Raw genomic sequence first — 22422 nt, 5'->3', positions numbered from 1 at the left:
TGACATCAGGCAATAAAGGACTCTGACTGGGCGGTGCAGTGCAATCGGAAATTCTGCGGGAGGCACGGATTAAAGAAGACGAATGGGTTTGGATCGAGTGGGTAGCAGTTAACAGATTTGGAGGAAATGGGAATGCTCTACAGTATAATTCTCCAAACCTCAAGGTTTAACTTTTATAGTTAGTCTGTTTTTCATTTTCTGGCTTGAACTGACTTATCTCTAGAACTACTCACTACTCTCACTCTTTTTGGTAATTGTATATAAGTGATCTTAAATAAGACTGAAAGGTGAGGCATCCTACTGGGTTTTGGCTCTTTATCCACGGTGAAGTTTGTGAAGCTTGTGGCTAATTAAAGCCTTGGATGATCCTGGTATTGCCCATGAAGTACATTTTCCCCCCTTTGGAAAACGGTGCCTTTGCTTCTGAGTCTGTGGTCTCAGACTCAGACCTTGAATAGGAACAAGAGTAGGTCAGACCTTGTCTTCCATACCGTCCTAACTTCTTGTTGCCTACCTTGACCCGGATTGATAGATGGAATCAAGCCTACTATTTAATTCTAATTGACTCTGTTTACGGTCTCATTAAACAATAGTGATTCTTCTAGGCACCTCCTGCTTTAAAGCGAGTTCTGTTCCACCCAAGGGGCTTCGTACTTACTAGAAACTAATAGCCATCACCTTAAAACGCCCAAATTTTCCCCTTGGGCCATTCGATTATTAGAGTTCACACATTGTATTCTTCCCTCTTGTCTTTGTACAAAACACCTTGTGTGTAAATTTTGAGCTAAAGTCACTAACCATGGATCATGGATCAGGAAATTTATCTTTGATATTTTAGCATCTCAGATGTGGGTGTGTCGTGCTGAGCTGTGAGCACTGGAAAGTTTCATCATTGGCAAATTTTAGGGGTATTTCTTTTTGCAATTGCTGCTTTCTTTATGGAGAGCACAACACTTTACATACACTTTGGATTTTTAAAATAGTTTATATAACCTAGGTGAAATGTCTAGAAACTACATAAAGTAGTATAAATGCATTGTATGTGGCATATACTTTACTTCCTTATCTCCGCCAAGATTTCTTCTTATCAAAGTCTGCAAATAACAATTATCATTCTGGACATGAATGTACCACCCATGTGATGGGGATAGGGGAAGCGTGCAGAGTATTTTCCTGTCACAACTTTCCTAATGAGTCACTGTGATTACCTGTCAGACTGTAACAATGTCTTTCCTTCTTCCCTTGGGAAATTGTGATATTCTCCTATTTCATTTTAAATTCCTCTTTTTTTTTGTATTTAAAAATTGCTTATTTGTAAAATTAGCATTCAAAGAAATACATTTCATTGTGGCATTTGTATACATAATTTATCTTTGTTGAGTCTCCCGATCTGAAAAGCAGATCAATGAGTAGATCTAATATTTATGAGATTATTTTATAATATAATAAAATATACACAGTGAAAGCCACCCTAATTAAAGAATATTATGGCTCTGATTTTTTTTTTTTGTGTGTGTGTATGTGTGTATGTGTGTGTGTGGGGTGGCTCAGGCACATGTGTCCCTTTTTGTGTTGAGTATAGATGTGTCTGAGTGTGTGTGTCACTGTGGGAGGCAGAGGATAATCTAGGCTGTCATGACTCAGAAGTCATCTATATTGGCTTTTGAGACATCGTCTTTTCCCTGGTGGTCCCTGAGTAGGGCAGGGTGGCATTCTTCTCACCAGTGTTAGGGCTATGAGTGTGTGCCACCATGCCCAGCTTTTTCTTTTTAAACAAGAGTTGGGGGGTGTGGGGTTGGCATTGACATGATCTCTTTATGCTTGTGCAGCAAACACTGCCTACTGAGCATCCTTCCCAAATCTCAGTCAGTTTGGGGGAAGACAGAAACCACATAGGTCAAGAATTAACAGTGCCAGCAACCCCTGTGGCATCATCCTTTTATTCCAGCCAGGGCTAATTAATTTATATCCTTCTTTCTTTGTCTCTACAAACAGCCACCCATCTACTCTAATTATATGTGTATGAGTGTGTGTGTGTGTGTGTGCATGTGTGCGCATGTGTGTTTGTATGAATGAGAGAGGGGGGGGAGCGTTTATGTGTGCTGTGTTCTTGTACATTCTAGGGTAGACTTGTATTACTGAACTACATCCTGAGCCATCCCTGATATGACATTGAAATATGCCCCTGCTTACTGTGGTATACTTTTAATGATTAAAAAAAAAGTAAGTCCTTTATTCTGTGGGTCTGTCTCCTTATTTTCTTTTCCTCACTTCAGGTCACCATGGCTCCATTTCCTCTGTATTTTCCAGGAACTGGCAGTCAGGTCCAGGGTCAAATTTGATCCTTGGATCACAGTGTAAGTGGTACCTGGTATGATAGCAGACAGTTCAAAAGGCCTCATCCTTCATTATTTTAGCACTGCTATTCCTCAATGCCCTTAATTCCTTGAGTTGGAAATGGTGGGGTTTTTTTCTACTTCATTTTTTATTTCATTTCTTTTCTTTCTTCCTTTTCTTTTTTTGTTTTTGCACGTGATTTTCCTATTTTTAAAACAAGCATACAAAATAATATATTTCATTGTTATTTTCATACATTATTTTTGTTGATTCTCCATCTTACTCTCTGTTCCTTTGCTTCCTCTGTACCCTTCATGCCTCTCTGCTTTCATGTAACATGTATTCAAATACATGCCTATCACACACTATGTGATGACTAATCTCCATTTCATTTGATGAGATCTGGACTTGCCCAGGAGACGCTCCTGCAGTCTTTGCTTCATTTGTTAGTTCTCAATATAGCAAGTTGGTACATTGCCATCCCCCAGAGATGAGTGATTTTGTTTCTTTCAGTATTGTTATAAGCTCCTGTGTTTAAAACTATGTCCTGGGCTGGGCGGCGGTGGCGCACGCCTTTAATCCCTGCACTTGGGAGGCAGAGCCAGGGGTTCTCTGTGAGTTCAAGGCCAGTCTGGTCTACAGAGTGAGTTGAGTTCTAGGATAGCCAGGGCTACACAGTGAAACCCTGTTTTGAAAAACTAAGTGAGTGAGTGAGTGAGTGTGTGCATGTGCGTGCGTGCGTGCGTGCGTGCGTGCGTGCGTGTGTGTGTGTGTGTGTGTGCGCGCGTGTGCGCGCGCGCATGCCAGCCTGCATGCCCGATGGTCTCAGAATTATTAAGCAGCAGCAGCTACCTAGTTGTGCCTATGAGTATTCTGTGTTAGCTCCCAAGTCCTTTTACCCAGACTTCAGTAGTCATGCAAGTCTCTTTGCTTCTGGCTTTTGTGTGATGTTTAAAATTCTTGCCAATGAGGCATCATTTTCTTTTCCCATGGAGCCACCCTTTTTTTTTTTAATTGGTAAATTGCATATCAATGTAATAATCCTGGGTTTGAGAGATTTTCCCTGCTAGACCTTCTCTTTAAGAAACATAGACAGAGACAGGCACAGGCACATGTATACACATACATATTTGAAAGTAAAAAAATGTTCCCCAAATTCATATAGAGTTTTCAAATTAAAGTCCAAAGATATTTTTTCTCTGTGTTTCTATCACACCTTATTTATCACTCATGGTTTTTGTGTTTTGTATGTATGTTTTGTTTATTTCAAGACAGGGTCCAAGTTCTAGGGTAGCCTAAAACTCCATTGTTTCACGACATAGTTCTGAAGGACCCTGAGGTCTCTCAGTGCTAACACTCAGGCACCATTTCTTCGGCATGTGGCTATGGTAGAACATTCATACCCTTGGATGCATGCACTCCTGTCACAGAGGAAGGATTACCATGCTCCATGAACCACTCAGTAGCCATCTTGTGTGACCATGAATGGGGATCCACAGGATAGAGAAAGGGTAGCCGTGGAGGGATCCCGGTACTGGAAGCCCCTCCCCCAAATCACTCCTTGCCTACCAGTCTGGAGAGAGACTATATCTCACCCTGGGAAAGAGAGAAGTGGCATGGCCGAGTAGACAGGAGCCTTTCCACTATGCAGAAACCCCATGCTGTCCTTGCTAATCCTCCAGCAAAGTGGCCAGGGCAGGCCAGGCCAGGCTTCAGTCCCCAGAGCATGATGTCATCAAGCTGGTGGACGATAAGGTGAATTCACGGGATAGTGTCACCGAGTACTTGCTGGATCAGACCCAAATGTTAGTTGACTGTGTCCTGAATCTCCAGGAGACAGTCAAGTCCATGGTCATGCCATTGTTGTTGGACTTACCTGTCCCCTGGGGGGTTTCAATGGAAAACCAGAGAATCCACATTTCCCAGGCTTAGACTGCTGAGATGGAAGGGAGGGGACATTCTGACCATTGGTACAGACTTCACTTCTTTACCATGCACGAGTGGATTGTTTTCTTGGACACACATCTCTCCATGTTGGGCCACCTCTTTAATAACAACAGCAAGGCAAACTACCCTCATGGTCCAACCAGAGTGGACACCCACAGCCTCTCTGTAGTCAAGCTCTCTTGTTAGTCTTTCTTTGGATGGCCAGCCCCCAGATAATGACATGGAGACTTATTAATTATGAAAGCTTGGCCTTTAGCTTAGGCTTGTTGCCAACTACCTCTTAGAACTTAAATGAACCCTTTTTTTAGCCTACCTTCTGCTATGTGACTCATTACTTTTCCATCATTTACATCCAACTTATGTATCTTGCTGGCATTTCTTGCACATGTGATTCATCCCCGAGTTCCTCTCTCTCCCTTGAAGTCCCACCCATTCTCTCCTGCCTAGCTACTGGCCTTTCAGCCTTTTATTTTCCAGTCGCAATGATACATCTTCATACGGTGTACAAATATCCCACAACACCTCTCTCTGTCTTGTTTACTATGTGCCACATGGCAACTGAGGTGCCAGACCTGTGTCTGTGCAAATATGTAGAATGTTCAACATCAGAAGGGACTACTGTGTGACGTATGGTGAAGTCAGTAATAATGGTGTTCAGTGTGGTGTAGCAGGAATCTTAGAAGTTCTTATTAATAAAAACAAACCCAGAGCTTGGTATTGGGGTGAACGCTGGATGATCAGAGAAGCAGAACAAGCCACAGCTACCTCACATCGCCAGTTCCTCAGCTGACCCTGTTTCCTCAGATTGGAAGCCTCTGAATCTTCATCCAAATGGATCTCAGCTGCACTGCTGCTAGAAGCTTAAAAGCTTAACCAGCCAAAGTGTCTAGTTCCTGGTTTTCACACCTTATACACCTTTCTGCTTTCTGACATCACTTCCTGGGATTAAAGGCGTGAGTCACCATGCTTGGCTGTTTCCAGTGTGGCCTTAAACTCACAGAGATCCAGATGGATCTCTGCTTCCCAAGTGATAGGATTAAATGCGTGTGTTCCACCATTTTCTGGCCTCTATGTCTATCTAGTTAGTGGCTGTTCTCTCCTCTGACCCCAGATAAGTTTATTAGGGTGCACAATATTTTGGGGAACACAATACCACCACAGTGTGGGGATGTCAGTGGTGACAAATGTACCTCTCTGTTTGTGTGCTGATTATGAGGAGGCTATGTATGAAGATGAGTGTTAACTCTCCTTTCTGGGAGCCTAAAATTGTTCTTCAAAATGACTTTGGGGGATTAAGACAAAAGCAAATGTCTTTGGACTCCTGATCCACTTGCTTCAGCCTCCCAGTTGGAGCGCTACGGGTGTGCACCACCATGCCTGGCGTCTTTTGCTATTCTGGGTGTTTTCCTTAGTTCTTCTTTTATTCTTGTTTCATACATTACATCCTGACTACAAGAAGTCGACTGACCGTCACACTGAGGGAATCTTGGGCAAAAGAGACCTCAAAGCCCGCCCCTACAGCGACACACTTCCTCCCACAAGGCCATACTTCCTAGTAGTGCCACTCCCTTTGGGGGCCATTTTCTTTCAAACCACCATCCATGAGTAATTGTGATTCATGAGGAAAATATCATGGAGCTAGGCACTGGTCTTGTATGTATTAAGTGCTGAGGGAGGAAGAACATTCCCTGTGCTCAGAAGAATGCCTTTTAACAGCATAGGATTCAGAAAGGTAGAGTAGAGACTGGAAGGAGAGCGTGTGCTCTTGTGAAAGAGGACCAGGGAGTCAGGACACACAACAGGAATGGGTTTTGCAGAATCGATGAGAATGAGTGACAGAGATAAAGGCAGCACACACTGTGAGCCTTGCCAGAAGATAAATGTGGAACTAGAAGAGGGTGGGCTCCTGGGAGAGCAGTGCTGAGTCATGTCTGCCTTCCAATTAGACTGCATGGAGATGATGTGCTAATTGAAAAGGAAACTCATCTGAGATTTGCATATGTAATGACTGTTTTTGTTTATATGGGTTGTGGAAGAGAAAGAATTTAGACTGATTTTCTGCGTTTATATTTTAGGGCTTTTGAGTATAAGCTGCTTCTTTTTCTTTCTTTCTTTCTTTCTTTCTTTCTTTCTTTCTTTCTTTCTTTCTTTCTTTCTTTCTTTCTTTCTTTCTTTCTTTCTTTCTATGTTTCTTTCTATCTTCCTTCCTTCCTTCCTTCCTTCCTTCCTTCCTTCCTTTCCTTCTTTTTCAAATTGAAAATTAATATTTATTCATATGGTATATTCTGATCACTGTTTTCTCGTCCCATATCTCCTCCTAGATCCTTTTTACATTCTCACCCTTTCAACCCCCAACAAGGAAACAAGAGAAAGAAAATTAAAGCGATATAATATCTCTTTTGTAATATACAGAAGTTCACAAAATATTTCAAAATGTTCATTCATGTACTCAGGCTCTAATAGAAGTAAATATTTGGTATTTGGGTGTCATACCTTGCATTTGCTAAAGATCCTTTCCTCCCTCCCTTTCTCCCCCCCTGCTTCCCTCCCTCCCTCCTTCCCTTCTTCCCTCCCTCCCTCTGTCTTTTCTTCCTTTGTATACATACACATATATTACCAGCCAGTGGGATGTGGGAACCAGTGAGTATTAAATAACTGCTAATTTTCAAGAAAATTGCTGAGATCCTGATATCACATTGAAAATTGGAAACTGTTTCAACATGAGCAGTGAACAAATGCTATTAGTAGCATCTCAGGAAGATTGAAGCGCCAGTGTTATTTCTTTTTACTCTTTTGGGGGCCCACCACCCAGCTCCCAAATAATCACACAAAGACTTGTTTTTACTCATAAATGCCTGGTCTTACTTTGGTTTGTTTCTTTCCAGCTTTCCTTAACTTAAATTATCCCATCTACGTTTTCCCTCTGGACTTTTTCCTTTCTACTGCGACAGTAAATCTTGCTTTTACTCCATCACTTGCTGGGAGCTGGGTAGCTGGCCCCTGGAGTTCTCCTCCTTCTCTGGCTACTCCTTCTTCCTTTCTCCCAGATTTCTCCTTCTATATATTCTCTCTGCCTGCCAGCCCTGCCTATCCTTTCTCCTTCCTTGCTATTGGCTGTTCAGCTCTTTATTAGACCTTCAGGTATTTTAGACAGGCACAGTAACACAGCTCCACAGAGTTAAACAAATGCAACATAAACAAAAGTAACACACCTTAAAATAATATTCTCCAACACACCAGCCCTTGTGCTTTGTATCAGCTCTGTTCTGCTCCCAGGTGACTTCCTTAACCGTTACTTTGCACCTATAGATTGAGACAAACTCTGAAAGGTTCGGATCTCCCTGTATTTGACTGTTCCAAATGATGCCAAAGTCAATATTTCCACATATTTTTCTCAACCCCACTTACGTGAATGATTCAAAAGTAGAAATCTAGAAGTGGATTTGCTGTACATTCCTCACTGTTTGTTTTTTTCCATTCTCTTATTTATTTCTTGCTATTTTGTAACTTATGATAACCTTGAACTTCTGATTCTCCACCCTCCAAGCGTCAGGTGCAGGGATTGCAAATGTGCACCTCCATGTCTACCTTATGTGGTGCACCGATCAGACCTAGGCCTTGCTAATGCTAGACCAGTATTCTACCAGCTAAGCTGCACCGCTCTCCCTGTCTTCCATTTTTTTTTAAAGAGTAATCAAACATTTTCTGAAATTGCTCCTAGTATAGAAAGTCATCAACGGGTCCATGCTCTATTGCCTACATGTAATTCTTGGGCATAGCATTCTATGTAGTTTTAATCCCATGTATACTTAGAATTTCACCAATAAGACATGAGCTTGAGCTCCTAACTAATTCTTTCTATAGTTAGAGCTTTTCTTTGACAATTTTTTGTATTTAACATATCGAACTTTGAAAGATTGGACTGATGGCTCCTTTCATTGTCCTTAGACATATGCCTTTTATCTTTTTATAGTCTGTCTAGTTTTTGACTGGTTGTTTATCAGTTTTCCTATTGAACTACAGAAGATCTTTACATATCTTAGCTGTTTATCTTTTTGTTGTTATATTTTTTGACAAATACCTCATCTTGGTCTGTGTTTCCCCTACTTTATTTATGATGTCTTTCAATATATAGAAGTTATAAATTTTATTATAGTTGATAGTTACCATCATTTCCTTTATAGTTTATGCTTATTGGTTTTGTATGAGATACTGGGATATCATAAATACATTTCCTACTTTTTCATTTTCAAACTTGACAGGTATGCTTTTAACATTTAGGCCTTCTTTGATTACTTCTTTAAAAAATATAAATTGGATATCATTAATCCTGAAGAGATAGTAGTTTGCCAAGAGCACAGATTTGGGGTTGACTCTCAATCATCAATCAGTATTTTATTGTCATTTGGGGCAAGTACATGCTATATATTTGGAATAAGAATGTGTATGGTGTGGTCTTCATCCCCTTGGAATATGACTGTCATATAATGTGTGTAGGACATCTTGGTAGCACCAGAAACAAGACTATCTTCTTTATCCATGAAGGGGCCATGACTCATTTTCTATGATGCTGTCAACTTTTGTGTTAATGTATATATTTTGCTGTAAATATGGAAAACTGAGACCATAGAACCAACTCTACATCATTTAAATGATCCCGATAGTATCTCCATTCCCCAATAGCATGACAAAGGTAAAATTCTGTGGGGCTATGCAGGCATCTTCCAAATAGTTTAGTGAGCAGAATAATTCATCACAGATATTGCTTGCTGAGATACTTTAGATTTATGGCATGGTGAACAACCTGTTTCTGAAGATTGGATTCTGTTTGCAGAGACGGAACGGAGAAGACATACCCGTGGCCCAGACGAAGAACATCAATCATAGAAGATTTGCTGCCTCCTTCAGATTGCAAGAAGTGACAAAAACCGACCAGGATTTGTACCGCTGCGTTACTCAGTCAGAACGAGGCTCTGGGGTCTCCAACTTTGCTCAACTTATTGTCAGAGGTAACACTTTTTGCCTTTGCTTCATGAAATTGCATGTCTTTATTAGAACTGAGCAGATCTGTAGACACAGTGATTGGTTTTTAAACTACAATATTCTTCCTTACGAGTCAATATTCCGTATCATTATCAAGATACTGGTAATGTCAAGTAAAGTGGAGATTAGTTTTAAAATTTGTTAATTTGTTATCCAACCAGTATCTCGTCAAATGAAATCTTATTTATTTATTTATTTATTTTTTTCCGAGACAGGGTTTCTCTGTGTAGCTTTGCGCCTTTCCTGGAACTCACTTGGTAGCCCAGGCTGGCCTCGAACTCACAGAGATCTGCCTGGCTCTGCCTCCCGAGTGCTGGGATTAAAGGCGTGCGCCACCACCGCCCGGCGTCAAATGAAATCTTATTTTGCCATGTTTAATGTGGAGACGCATGTACAGTATTTTCTTCCATTTTGCTTTACAGTTTTCATCCCAACTTGAGAGATTCTCCCTCTTGTTTGAGAAATTCTGCAGGTACTGCTACAGTACTTTATTCTAAGAAATGTTGTGACAACAAGTCACAGTAAATATTTCAGGTAGACCTATAAACATTGTCAGTAACAAATTTCTATGTTAAATAATCATTAACTCTGATCTTTTACCAAATCATACAAAGTTAGAATGAATTTTTCCTAATCTTAGTTGCTAAAGTTATTAGAGTTGAATCAGGTATCAGACAGTCAATCTTGACACAAGTGAAAATAATGTGAAGACCTCACCATGGAGACATTTGGCCAATCCAATGAAAACTAGACTCTGAAACTGTACAAAGTAATAGGGGAGCCATTTGTGAATGAGTCTTCTCTGAGTTAGGGAAATGCAGGATGGGTAACGTTTCTAAAGGGTCATGTAGATAGGAGAAGACATTGGGCAAATGCTTCACACATGGGGCTAAAGAGATTGCGTTGTGGTTAGGAGAGCAGATTTCTCTTTTTGAGGACCCAAGTTCATTTCCCAGCACCCACATCAGGTGCCCCATAACTGCCTATAATTTGAGCTCCAGGGGATCCAACCATTGATGTCTGACCTCCTTGGGCAAGCACATTCACATGCAAAGACCCTCACACAGGTACACATTCATGCATGTAAATAAAAATATAAATTATATCTTTAAAAAAGAAAACAACAAATGCCATAGTTCAGGGGCTGAAAAAAATGAGATATAATCATAGCCCATTAATCTCTTTTGTAATGCTTGATGATGAATAATTATTAGAAATATTGTTTGGAGATGTACTTGATTCTCATATATTATTCTTTAATAACTATTGAGAACAGGAAATTAAAATTCAGGTTAGTTGATATTACTCCCAGAGCCATATCAATGTAATACTTGGTGGAGACTGACTACACACCTATGCTTCTTGTCTCTTAGTGATGAGTTCCTTCTCTACCATGTCAGGTTTCTCTAGCATTCACATTATCAACTAATCCTCTTCATCTCTTATATATTTTGCTGAGATCCTATAGCTCATTAAAACCAAAGCAAAAGTTGATCTTTGTAGGACGAATATGCCCTTGTCTTCAATGCAGCCTGACTTGGGACTGCATTGTCTCATCTTTCCTGCCCAAGTTCATGGAATTGAAGACCCTTTTATGAAAGAGTAAAAAAAAACATGATCGTGTTTTACAGCCTGGCTCAGAAAGATAATCCACTATACGTTCACACTGATGAGTGCTTATCCATTTGTGTCAACCCCATTTCCGCCCTACTCATGTGAATCTAATTCATCGGTATGGCGCACCATTGCCATCTCTCTCTTGTATGAGTCTAAGTCTAAAGTCAAAGATGTGCGTGAGCATTCTCTTGGTGTTTAACAGGCTGGGTTTGCAGGCTGTGGGTCTTATTGACGCACCATGCTCCCTGCGTCTCCCAAGTCCTGTGTGAGTAGTCAGATATACTACCCAGAAAGAAGTGATACCTGCTTAGGGCACTTAGAGTGTTTTGGGATACCCTATCTACCTCAACACATAGTTAAACATGTGATGCATTAGAGATATGTTATGTAGGAGCACATATACACAGTTACTATATACTTCTTAAGGAGGGGCCCACACTGGGTGACCTGGATGTTTGTGGAAGGCAGGTGGCATCTGCTTTATCCATGTCCTTTCCTGATACAGATGGGCCATACCTATTCATTAAAATTTTTTCTCATTTATTTAAAAAAAATTAGTATGTTGGGATTAGATCTTCAGTATTTGTAATACTTTTTTTTTTTCCTGTGTTTGTTTTTTGGAAGTGTTAGATATGAAATCCAGGGTATATTACATGATTTTCAAGCATGCAAGAACTAAGTTATGCCCCTATTCCTTGTTACTTGATTTATAAGTAGATTTCTATGATTTTATTGAGGCCTTGTTTTCCTTAGTTGTTGACATATACATTGTTTTAATAGCATTTAAAACGAATTCTTAAATTCCACACAAAATTTAACTTTTTTTTCTTTGATAAAAACGTTTCTACTTATTATCCATTTTACTTTAGATTTTGTGTTATACATGTGTTAAAGTATCATAGTGCTCTGGATGTGGTAGCTCCATTTTTGCTAATGTCAGAAATATCCATTTTGATACTTTTGACAGTTTCGCTTATTTTCAACATATTTCAGGATCTGCATCAAATATTTGCAGGTGATACGTTGCTTGTCGTCTTATCTGAGAACCAATATACAGAAATACGTTTTTCTTACTTGTCCAGATATCCACAAAATAAATACTGCAAACCAAAACCATCTCCCTGGGGGTCAACTATCCTGATTGCTAACCAAAACCATGCCCCTGGGTGTCAGCTGTCCTGGTCCTGAAACAAAGGGGAAAATTCACCATGGTGACAGGTCATATCTCTCGGTGGCACATTTAAAACTGATGTCCTGCTGTATGGACACAAAAGATGGTAATTTTAAAGGAAATTTTGGGGGCAGTGATATGAATAGTCTTTAATGAGAGTTGGCGTGGTGTTTCCTGTTGTCAAACATGACCTATGGGTAAGAGTTTATTAGTGCATTTTCTCTTAAACTGGAAGTGACAGGGCATGCTTAAGGCTTTTTTTTTTTTTTTTTTTTCTTGTTTGCTACAAGTGAAAATTTTACTGCAAAATCCTCATGCCTAGGAGTATTGATCGGTGCGTTCCCGGAGCCACGGGAATAGCAGAGTGGGATGGTGAACAGAATTTACTTTGCCATAACTCTGCCTTTGCTTCCAGACCATTCTGAGTAATGATAACATCTGCAGCTTGCAGTAGCCGATCTTTATTGACGAAGAAGTTTTTGCTCATCGGAGACCAAGAGGAGGCATTTTTGTGTAGTGATGCTACAGGGTTCAGGAGTGCTGCTTATAAAGACAGTGCAGAAGGGGTGTTGGCCAGCCCCACAGTGACAGCTAGGCTTCGTGGATGGCGTTGTGTGTTGGTGGATTTTCTCCTTCATTGTCTCATGTATGCGATTCTTCTGTCCGAAGAAATCACAGGCCAGTTTCCATCTGCTCAAAAAACAACCCATGAACACTTAGAATCCTCTCTTACATTTTACATTTCAACTTTTTTACAATACTTGTCTACATTTTACTTTTTTTCACTTTCCTATAGATTTTGGGAAAGAGTCTCATGCATCTCAGGGTGTTTTTCAACTCCTTTCTGCTTCCCCAGCCACCAAATGCCACTTGGTGGGATTACAGACATCTAGTACCTGCTACATTTTTAGCTTTTAAACATTTTCTTTTCAACTGAGACAGCGCCTCACTATGTAACTCTGGCTGTCCTGGAACTCACTATGTAGACGACCTGGCCTTAAACTCACGGAGACTTGCCTGCCTCTGCCTCCCAAGTACTAATATTAAAGGCAGGCGCCATCACCGCCTGGCCAACTTTTAAATTTTTTAAATTGCATGTTTAATTTTTTTGTTGTTGTTGTTTTAAAATTGTTAGTGATCTTCGTGAGTTTGAGGCCAGCCTGGTTTACAGAGCGAGATCCAGGACAGGCACCAAAACTACACAGAGAAATCCTGTCTCAAAAACCCCAAAAGAAAAGGCAATGATTTGATTTTTAAATTTTGCTGTCTGTTATTAACCACTGCAAAATACTCTGGAAATAAAACATATTCAGTTAATACATTTATCTGTTTTTAGTGAATAAGTCAACGGTAGTTATGAGTAGGTTGATTCTCAGTCACATTTACCCAAATTTATTAAATATTTGTATTCAACTTATTGGTGTTGGAAACTATGTGATTGATACTGATTGTCACTGTAAATCACGTGACGCACTCATTGACATTTTTGACAAGTGGGTGCAGAGGAATGCTTCTGGGGTCTTTGATGCAGTCATTAAGCATCTAGGTTCTTTGCATTTCACTCTGATGTCAGTGATTTGGGTTTGAGTCACAAGACTAACTAACCTCCCAGTTAAAGGACACCGGCATGATTCAATGCTCTCTGATCCCACCCACTGGGGATAGATAGAGCCATGCTGGAGGGGCATAATAATAAAAAAAAAGGATGAATTAAAATGAAAAGGCACAAGAAAACCTGCTCCTTTGTATGCTCATTTTTAAAAGTTAATACATTTTTAAAAATAAATTAATGCAAAATTAACTGTTGTACGGGGCTGGGAAGATGATACAGTGGCTAACGACACATGTTGCTCTTGAGGCCCCAGGTTCATTTCCGAGCATCTACATGGTAGCTCACAATCATTTCTTACTGTCGCCCCAGGGCTTCTGATGCCCTCTCCTGACCTCTGTGGGCACCAGTCACACAAATGGTACATAGACATATATTCAGACAAAACAGTAATACATCTAAAATACAATAAATGAATCTAAAAAAATTAAGAAAGGGGGTTTTAACGAGGGCATGAAACATAGCTGGTGTTGGAAACCAGCTAGATTATTCAGTGCACCAGGAACGAACTTCTGTACTCAGGGCTCCAGAGCCTAAGCATTGTATTCTGCATGGTTACTCACTCCATTCAGAGAGGCAGCAACCAAGGCAACATGTTCAGAGAAGGTAGAGCAGGATGAACCTCCAGAAAGATACAGAGTTTGCAATATGGCTTTGGTGGAGAAGAGTCTGTCATGCTAGGTAAGCAGCAAGAGGCCTCAGGTCACCAAGGAGACCAGAACTCACCCAGTCTGTGGTGTGATAGCAGATTTTTTTACTAACATTTAACACTTGTGGAGAAAAGTTGTTAACACAGAGTTTGGATGCGAACGTTAAGACTGTTTATTACTGTGGTTATTTGTAGTTTTAAGTTCAACTGATTTAGTGTAGTAACTAGCATTATCTTTATGTAAACTCAGTAGTTTTCTCAAAGTCAACAACCCAATGGTTTGGTTGAAGTGAAAGCAGCCAGGCTGGATGAGGCTGGATGAGGGAGGAGGAGTTTCCTGCCCCTTCCATCCTGAGATGGAGCAAAATGAGGAAAGCCTGTCCTTCTTCCAGTGCGTGAACCGCTCTTTGCCTTCTCGGGTGAGCTGGCGGAACTGTTGTGAAGTTTAGCTCAAAACATTTTTCACCTGCAAAATTAATCTTGTTTTGTCCAATATTCTTTTTCCGGCTCTATCATCTCTCTGTGCATACTAGTTTAAAAAAAATCACTTGTAAATATTTCATTTTTCTATTAACAGTGAAGGCATTCGGGCAGCAGAGAGAATGGCATACTTTCCTAATACTCTTGCTGGCTGGTGGTTTCAAGGCCATGGAGTCTCTAGCTCTAGACCATCAGCAGCCTGCTTAATGCCACAGGATATTGATTTGGAACCTGTTTTCATAGCGTACCTGTCAAACTTGTGAATTCATACAAAGATCTTTTTTCTTAACGGTGACTTGAAGATCTACTTTCTTTACTTACATTGTGAAAACCAGTCAACGGGGCAGGAAGCCTGAAGGGTTTTTTTTTTAATTTTTTAAATCTTTTGGATGTAATTTAAACATCGGCATTTCATAAAAGCTGAACTATGGTGAAAGTTGCAGAGCACATTGATAAACCACTTGTTAATTTCCCTTCTCTCTAATGCCCTTAGAAAGGGAAGGTAGACCATACAGTCAGCAGATACCAGTCGTTCCAAGTATATAGGAGATTTAAAGTTTCATAGCTTAGTTTTTTTTTTCTTTGCTACTGTACCCTTGAAGATGATAAAGGAAACATTTAGAGTCTCCTCTCATTCCAAGTACCTACTTCTGATTCAGGTGTTTCATCGTTCAGGATGCCTGGTACACATCTAAATTCCAAATGAGCGAAAGTGCATCCTTATTTCAGGTACCACACAGTGATATAACCAGAAAGCAGACATAGATTTAAGCTGCTCTTGTAATCATTGGGAGGAATGTTTTTCCAAATTGAAAAATATTAAAAGTTGAAATGGAATCTTCATTCATTGAGAAGTAACTGGGCTGTAAGTGTGCTCTTTATGGGAACTTGAGATAACCTATACTATCCTGCCCTTATCTGTATACCATTGTTTCCAACATGGTTGCCTGTTTCTACTGATAGTTACTCTCCAGAATGGTGGGATGCAAAACACACGTTTTGACTGAGTCGTCTTTGTCATTTTATTTACTTTCTCTAAGTTCATTGCCAAAATTAAAATGCAGCATGAATCTCCTCCCCAAGGGCACCCGAACCTTTTTCTGAGGGCGATTCACTCGTGTGAAGTGGAGACAATGTCTAGCTGGGAGCTGCAGGCCAGTGCTCTTTGAAGTGAATCTTTGGGGAGTTTGGTTTGTGGCCATTCTTCTTAAGAACTTGCAGAGAATCAGAGAGAAAACACACTATTGACATGCTGAATAATTATGTGTGTGGGTCTTGAGGGAATTTGATTTCTAAGCATAGGCTGTAGGTCTTTACTCAGGAGCTCCCCGCTCTTGGAGTTTGTGATGAATGTAATTTGGACTGATGTCTACCCGGGGACTTCTACTTCTTGAACTAAAAGTGTCTTAGTTCTTTGGAGGCTTCTTCCTCTTCCCTATTTTTCTTACCCCGATCTAAACGCCAAAAGAAAACAGCAAAGCTGGTTTATGCTAAGGTTTCAATCTCTCTGCCTTCCTTTACAACTCCATTGAAAATCAACTATCAGCCCTTATCAAATCTGCAAGCGAAAACACCGGAAGAAACAGCCACCTCAGCGTTGGGACATTCATTACTTAGTTCAAGAGGAAAATACAGAATTACTGTCTTGGCATGGAATTTTGACTTAGATTTCGGTGACATTTATAATTGTATTAGAAAAAAAAAATGTCCCTAACTAAATAAAAACAAAACCCAACAAAAACTGAAAAGCCCAACCAAAGCGTTCATTATAGTACGCTCCCTTATTAAGCACTAATGTGGTCAATTCTGTTACACTGTGAGAGTGTTATAGGGCGTTAATTGAGCAGAAGTCCTCCAGCTGACAAACAGCAATCAGTGATGGCAGAGAGAGAATGCCTAGTGTTGGAGGGTGAGTGGGTTAACGTGGTGATTGAACTGTCGCCGTGTCGCTGTGTTTCATTAGTTGTTCTCCGGTCTCTTCTCTTTCTCCAGTATTTTGTCTTCATGAGAGTCAGTAGCAACCACTCTGCCTATCAGTCTTGTACCCATGCACGGGTGGGCTTTTGTATTTAGTTTTTCGTTAGTATGAATCATTTGTCAGGAGAACGCTTATGTCTCCTTAAAAGCTGGGTAATGTGCATTCTGCTTCCTAGTACAGGCAACCTTTTATTAAGACTACAAACACAGAAAACAGGAACACGTTCAGAACTGTTACAAACCTCACCACGAGAGCCATGCAAACGTGCACTTGGATTTTATGATAAATCCGTCCATCCTAACCTGTTTGGTTATTATCGTACCTTAGAAACCCATTTCCTATCTGAGTTAGTATAGGTGGGTTTTTGTCTTTTCTAGGAAATGTTGAGTTGATCAAAAATTGAAAGCAAGCCTTCAGCCCACTAATGAAGATAAACATTTACATTTCTGTTTCAGCTCAGCATGGCTTTTGTTTACTTTAGAGTTAGGAAGTTTTGGAAAAAGGAACAGCTTTCCCCTTTCAGGATTAAACACTAGAATTTGAGACTGGGGCCCCTTACAGGGTGAATGGAAGAAAGGACAAAGGTGACCACTTCCATCCACACTTAGATCCGCAGTGCCCTGGTGCTTCCCAGTGTTAGCTTCACTCTGCTATTTGTGTTTAGAGAAAGGATGCCCTGGAAATGTGTCCTCTTGCCGGGCGGTGCTGGCGCACGCCTTTATTCCCAGCACTCGGGAGGCAGAGCCTGGCAGATCTTTGTGAGTTCGAGGCCAGCCTGGTCTACAGAGAGAGCTCCAGGACAGGCACCAAACCTACAAAGAGAAACCCTGTCTCTAAAAAAACCCAAAAAACAAAAATGTGTTCTCTTCTCTTGAGAGGTGTAGGGAGAGGATTATTTTTAACTTTGCGGTATAATTGAGAAGAAAACTTATGCATTCCAAGTTTTACTTCCTGAGCCTTAAACTAAAAAGACAAACGTGTGTGTGTGTGTGTGTGTGTGTGTGTGTGTGTGTGTGTGTGTGTTTTCTTGTTGTTTTGTTTTTTGTGTTTTTTTTTTTTCTTACCCTGTTGTATGGTTTGGAACCATATTTAGATACAATAGCACAGAATCTGTGATTATATTAAAACGAAGGGGGGAACCCCATAATAATTACCTCTGTGTTTGTTAGGAAGGAGCTGTGCCCACAATTTATATCTGATTACGCCACTTGCCCCTGGTAGTTTCTGTCATCTTCAGATACATAGAGGCAATTCCTTTTATGACCTGCCATCTCTAAGGTGACTTCTCTTCATAGTAGGTTAAAAAATATATCATGGCCACAGTCCTTTGCCATGCAAAAATGACAAAATGCCTTTTCCCCTGAATACAACTGAAATTTCGTCCCTGTCCCCATAGTCCCTTATCTCCAGGATGAACCAGCCCCTCTCACAGCTCCGCTCTTAATGGAGTCTTTAGTCCTTCCATCTTGGTCCTTTTTTTTTTTTTCTTCTGTCCCTCAAATAGTGCTGTTCTATGATGATCTTATTTCATTCAAATTTGTAATCCTTTGTTCCTATGCCTAACATCCAAACAGTCATGATTTTCTCATCTGAAATAGAATTAATTCATTATATATTTTCCCCTCTAAAGATGTGTAGTTCTGGAGAGATCTTTATAGGAGGACTATTCTTGGTACATTTGTTTAGAACAAAGTCTTACACAAAGTTGTTGAAACCACAATACCAAAGAAGTAATATGTATTAAATGATGATTTCCACATTTATCTATATTTTATTTGAATAGGCTCTGGGTGCCCAGTTCTCACTCCTTCTCACACACTATTTCCCTGTGTCTCTTTACTTCTGCTGTATTATAGCTCCCTCCCTCAGAAACAAAAGAATGTCATAGATTGAATCTCTAGAGTCAGAAAGGCCTATACCTGCCTCAGATGAGCGTATGAAGTTCCTCCTGAGCACTGATGGGTTTAATAGCTAAAACAACTAGAAGATGTGACAAGAATAGAAGGCATAGAACCCACATGTTCTTGAGGAAGAAGATTAAATATTAGCTGTAATAAAGTTTTTCTTCGGGAAGAATCTGAAGGTATACCAAAAGTTGTTTCATAAGCCTTCCTGAGGTAGGGTGTGAAAACTGAAAAATGCACATATATTTGCTATTTGACTTGGAAATCTGAGAGGCTTAAATTGGATGCTGTGTGTTTGTATCCATCTTAAAGGAGACTAGGATGGTCCATGGTATTGAGCATGGAGGAATTTCAGGGTCTAAGTTCAGTAGACTGACAGTCTTCAAAGCTTGAGCTGGTGAAAGGTCGAGAGAGAAGTGGCATCGTTAGAATTCGGACTTAGGGCAGATACAGTGATCACATTGTGTAGTGTCAAAGGACATCCAGACTTATAGCCCGAGATTCTAGTTGAGATCTGGTGTTGTGAACATTAATTCGGAAGCTCTGAACAAGGGCTTATCTGAGCAAATAAATGATAGTTTTCACTGTAAATTTCCAGTTCAGATGCAAGAAACAGATTCAGTTTTAAAGTGTTATGGTGTATGAGTTATGCTCAGATTAACTACAAGTTAGTGAATGAGAATTATACAAAGTGAATTCATAATGAGTACCGAATACAATTCTTTGTGTTAGCTAATGTTATTAGAAAATTTTACATTGTAAAATCTTGTGGTAAATGCACATATCATTAGCTGAATAGAATTTTGTAAATCAAAGGACACTGATAAAGCTAGAATACCTTTATCAACGACATCAGTATATTCAAACACAGGTAAGTAATGTTTAAGTATGTGTTCCTCAACATTTCAAATGAACTTCTGGCAGAATTAATGGCTGCCTGTTGGCTAGACAAATTATCCTAGCATTTGGGAGACAGATTGAATCATCATCGAAAGTTTAAAACCAGCCTGGTCTATGTAGTAAGGTTTACATAGAGATACCTTGTCACAAACACAGGGGAAAAATATTAAGTGAAATCTTCCCCCTGATTTAAAAAATAAAACCTCCTATTGCACAGAAATGAGGCAAATTCTGTAAAGAGCCCCCTCACCCTTTGTCTGCTTTTTAGAATTTTATTGCTGCTGATAGCAATTCTATGCCTTTCTTTTCTAGGAGTTTTTTTTTTTTTTTTTTGAATGTCTGGATGTGTAGTGAGATTTTCCTTCTAGAACTTTTGGCCCAAAGCATTTCTGTATCCTTAAGAATGTCATTCAATGCAGCGGGTGGTTTGAAAATATTTACTTATGGGTAGATAAAGAGTTTCCACCTGTCATAATTTTCTTGTGTTAAAACTCCCACTAGGCTTGACATTTCTGTGTTTTGTGTGGGATTGCTGAAAAGCAGTTACCATGACCAGCCTGGTTGATGCATGGTAATGATGAAAAGCAGAATGGTTGGAATTCAATATGGATGGCAGAAATTCGAGGTGTCAGGGAAGCCGTATATTAAAGAGAATTTGAATTGGAAACCAAATCCCCACCTGCCACTGGGAACATTTTGATCATTTTGATTTATTAAACTTTTATAACAACATTCAGCTGGAGCTGAATTAAAGACTTTTGTCCAGGATAGCTTATTGTGTACCATCCACTATTTTACGAGTATCAGTTTTGAAGGTTCTAGCAATCTGTGAAGAGTGAAAGAAAGAATGACTGGGTGAGGGTTTGTTTTATCATGATGTTGATGAACATTGCTTTCAATTTGTCTTTGTTTGATTCTCTTGCTGACAAACAGGATTTGCAATTTCACAATACTAAGTTACTTTAAATTATTTATGTTTTTCCATCATATTTGCAGCAGTGACAAATAGTTTTCTGATTGGAACAGTGCATATGGGGGGGGAGGAGGGAGGGAGGGAGGGAGGGGGAGAGAGAGAGAGAGAGAGAGAGAGAGAGAGAGAGAGAGAGAGAGAGAGAGAGAGAGAGAGAATATTTTCAGTATTTGTGCATCTGTTTTCAGGTTTGGTGGATAAATATTCACATAGAAAAGCCAAGGGTATGCTGCAGCCTACCATAGGGAAGTGCATCCTCTTATAACTATTGGAATTCTGTGCATCAATCCTGTTAAAAACCGTCTTTCAGCATCAGCAACCATGAGTAGTCTGTTCTGAACAGTGGCTCCCTGATAAAGAGAAATCAATTACTATTAGAGAGGCACTAGAGGTTAAAGGCATTAATGGTTCACACTTGGTTTTGCAGCCATAAGAGGATAGTTAGCTGAGAATCAGGAATGATGGCGAAGATGGATGAGACAGAGTTCAAGGAGCAGTAACATGAGGGTCCAGGACTATCTTTCCAACCTGTCTCTGCAGTCATGATGGATGGTTTGGTGGCCAGAAGTAATAATAGCAAATGATGAAAGATACATCTCAGCAACTTGAGCCCAGCAGACTGTACCTGTTGGAGTCCTGGGTCATAATGATTCCTGATTTGCAACCAAACAGGTTGGCTGCATTTAGCAACCCAGGTTTTTGGCAGCTGTGAAGGAAGCAAGTAGCATATCAAACACTCCTGCACATTGTAAATTTAATTACCTCATATTTATGCATAGTAGATGTTGACAGGAACTTGTAAGCTATGCTAATATGGTAGGTAATTTGTTACCTCCAGAAATCACTTTCCATGTGTCTTCTGATCATTATCATGAAACATGATAAATGATCTACTCCATGAGGTATAAATGAAAATGAAATGGATAATTGGATTCTATGTCTAAATTGTGGCTGGAAAAGTTGCAGCAATTATAATTGAATTTATCTCATAAAAATGCACTGGGCAATCCATCAGTGACCTTTCATCCTTCTGAGTCTCTGGTGTCACATGGAGCTAGTTTTACAGCGCTTACAGACTTGGTCATAGATTTTTAAAAAAATTGAAAATCCGTGTATTTTAAAAGAATCACGTTAATTTCAACAAGTCCAAACTGTTAATGCTGATGCTCTTATTTTAAGAGTGAAAATACAGTGTTTTGCTGTTATCAGTGCCTTGATGAGGTGGTTTTGAATCAGGGAAGGATACATCGAAACTGTTTTGATGAACCCCTTTATCATTTCAGCACACGTCTTTCCACTGAGCAATGGAAGTGTGTTCTATTGTCAAGACTGCGTTACTGTGATTCTTAGAAAAAAAGAAACTTCTAAATATCAAACTTAAGTAGAACTGATTTTAAACATCACCATGCTTTTTAGCACATCTCTCCCTCTCTTTAATTTCCTTTAAATAACAAAAGCATGCTTTATCACAAACAGAGACATGGTCTCGGGCCTGGGCAAGTGACTCAGTGTGCAAAGTGCTCTCTGTCCAAACAAGAGGACTTGACCTGATCTCCATTCCCTGGTAAAACCTAAGCATGGCAGGCAGTACCTGACTGTAATCCCAGTGGTGAGGAAACAGAGACAGAAGGATCTTCAGGGCTTGCTGGCCAGCCACTGTAGCCCAAACTCGAGATTAAGGAGAAAGACTGTCAGAAACTAAGGTAGAGGCAACAGGGAAGTTACCCAGTGCTGAATTCTAGAGTCCACCTGGTGAATATATGTATACACAGGCAAATATATACACATACAGATTTCCCCTCAAAATTCACTATTGA

General features: G+C 39.9%; 1 protein-coding gene across 17 annotated transcripts in view; it reads left to right on the top strand.

Annotated features, from left to right (window-relative positions):
• The window catches only part of Ptprk (protein tyrosine phosphatase receptor type K), a 539557-nt gene that overhangs the window by 282120 nt on the left and 235015 nt on the right, over positions 1-22422 (top strand). For all 17 annotated transcript variants that reach the window (XM_028877352.2, XM_028877357.2, XM_028877354.2 and 14 more), the window contains exon 6: positions 9119-9293. In XM_028877352.2, coding sequence (XP_028733185.1) covers positions 9119-9293 — 175 coding nt within the window. The remainder of the gene's footprint in view (positions 1-9118; positions 9294-22422) is intronic.

This window comes from Peromyscus leucopus, chromosome 8a (assembly GCF_004664715.2).
Source record: "Peromyscus leucopus breed LL Stock chromosome 8a, UCI_PerLeu_2.1, whole genome shotgun sequence".
In the NCBI taxonomy this organism is placed as follows: Eukaryota; Metazoa; Chordata; class Mammalia; order Rodentia; family Cricetidae; genus Peromyscus; species Peromyscus leucopus.
The sequence above is the reverse complement of the archived record's forward strand: the minus strand, read 5'-3'. Positions and strand labels throughout refer to the sequence as shown.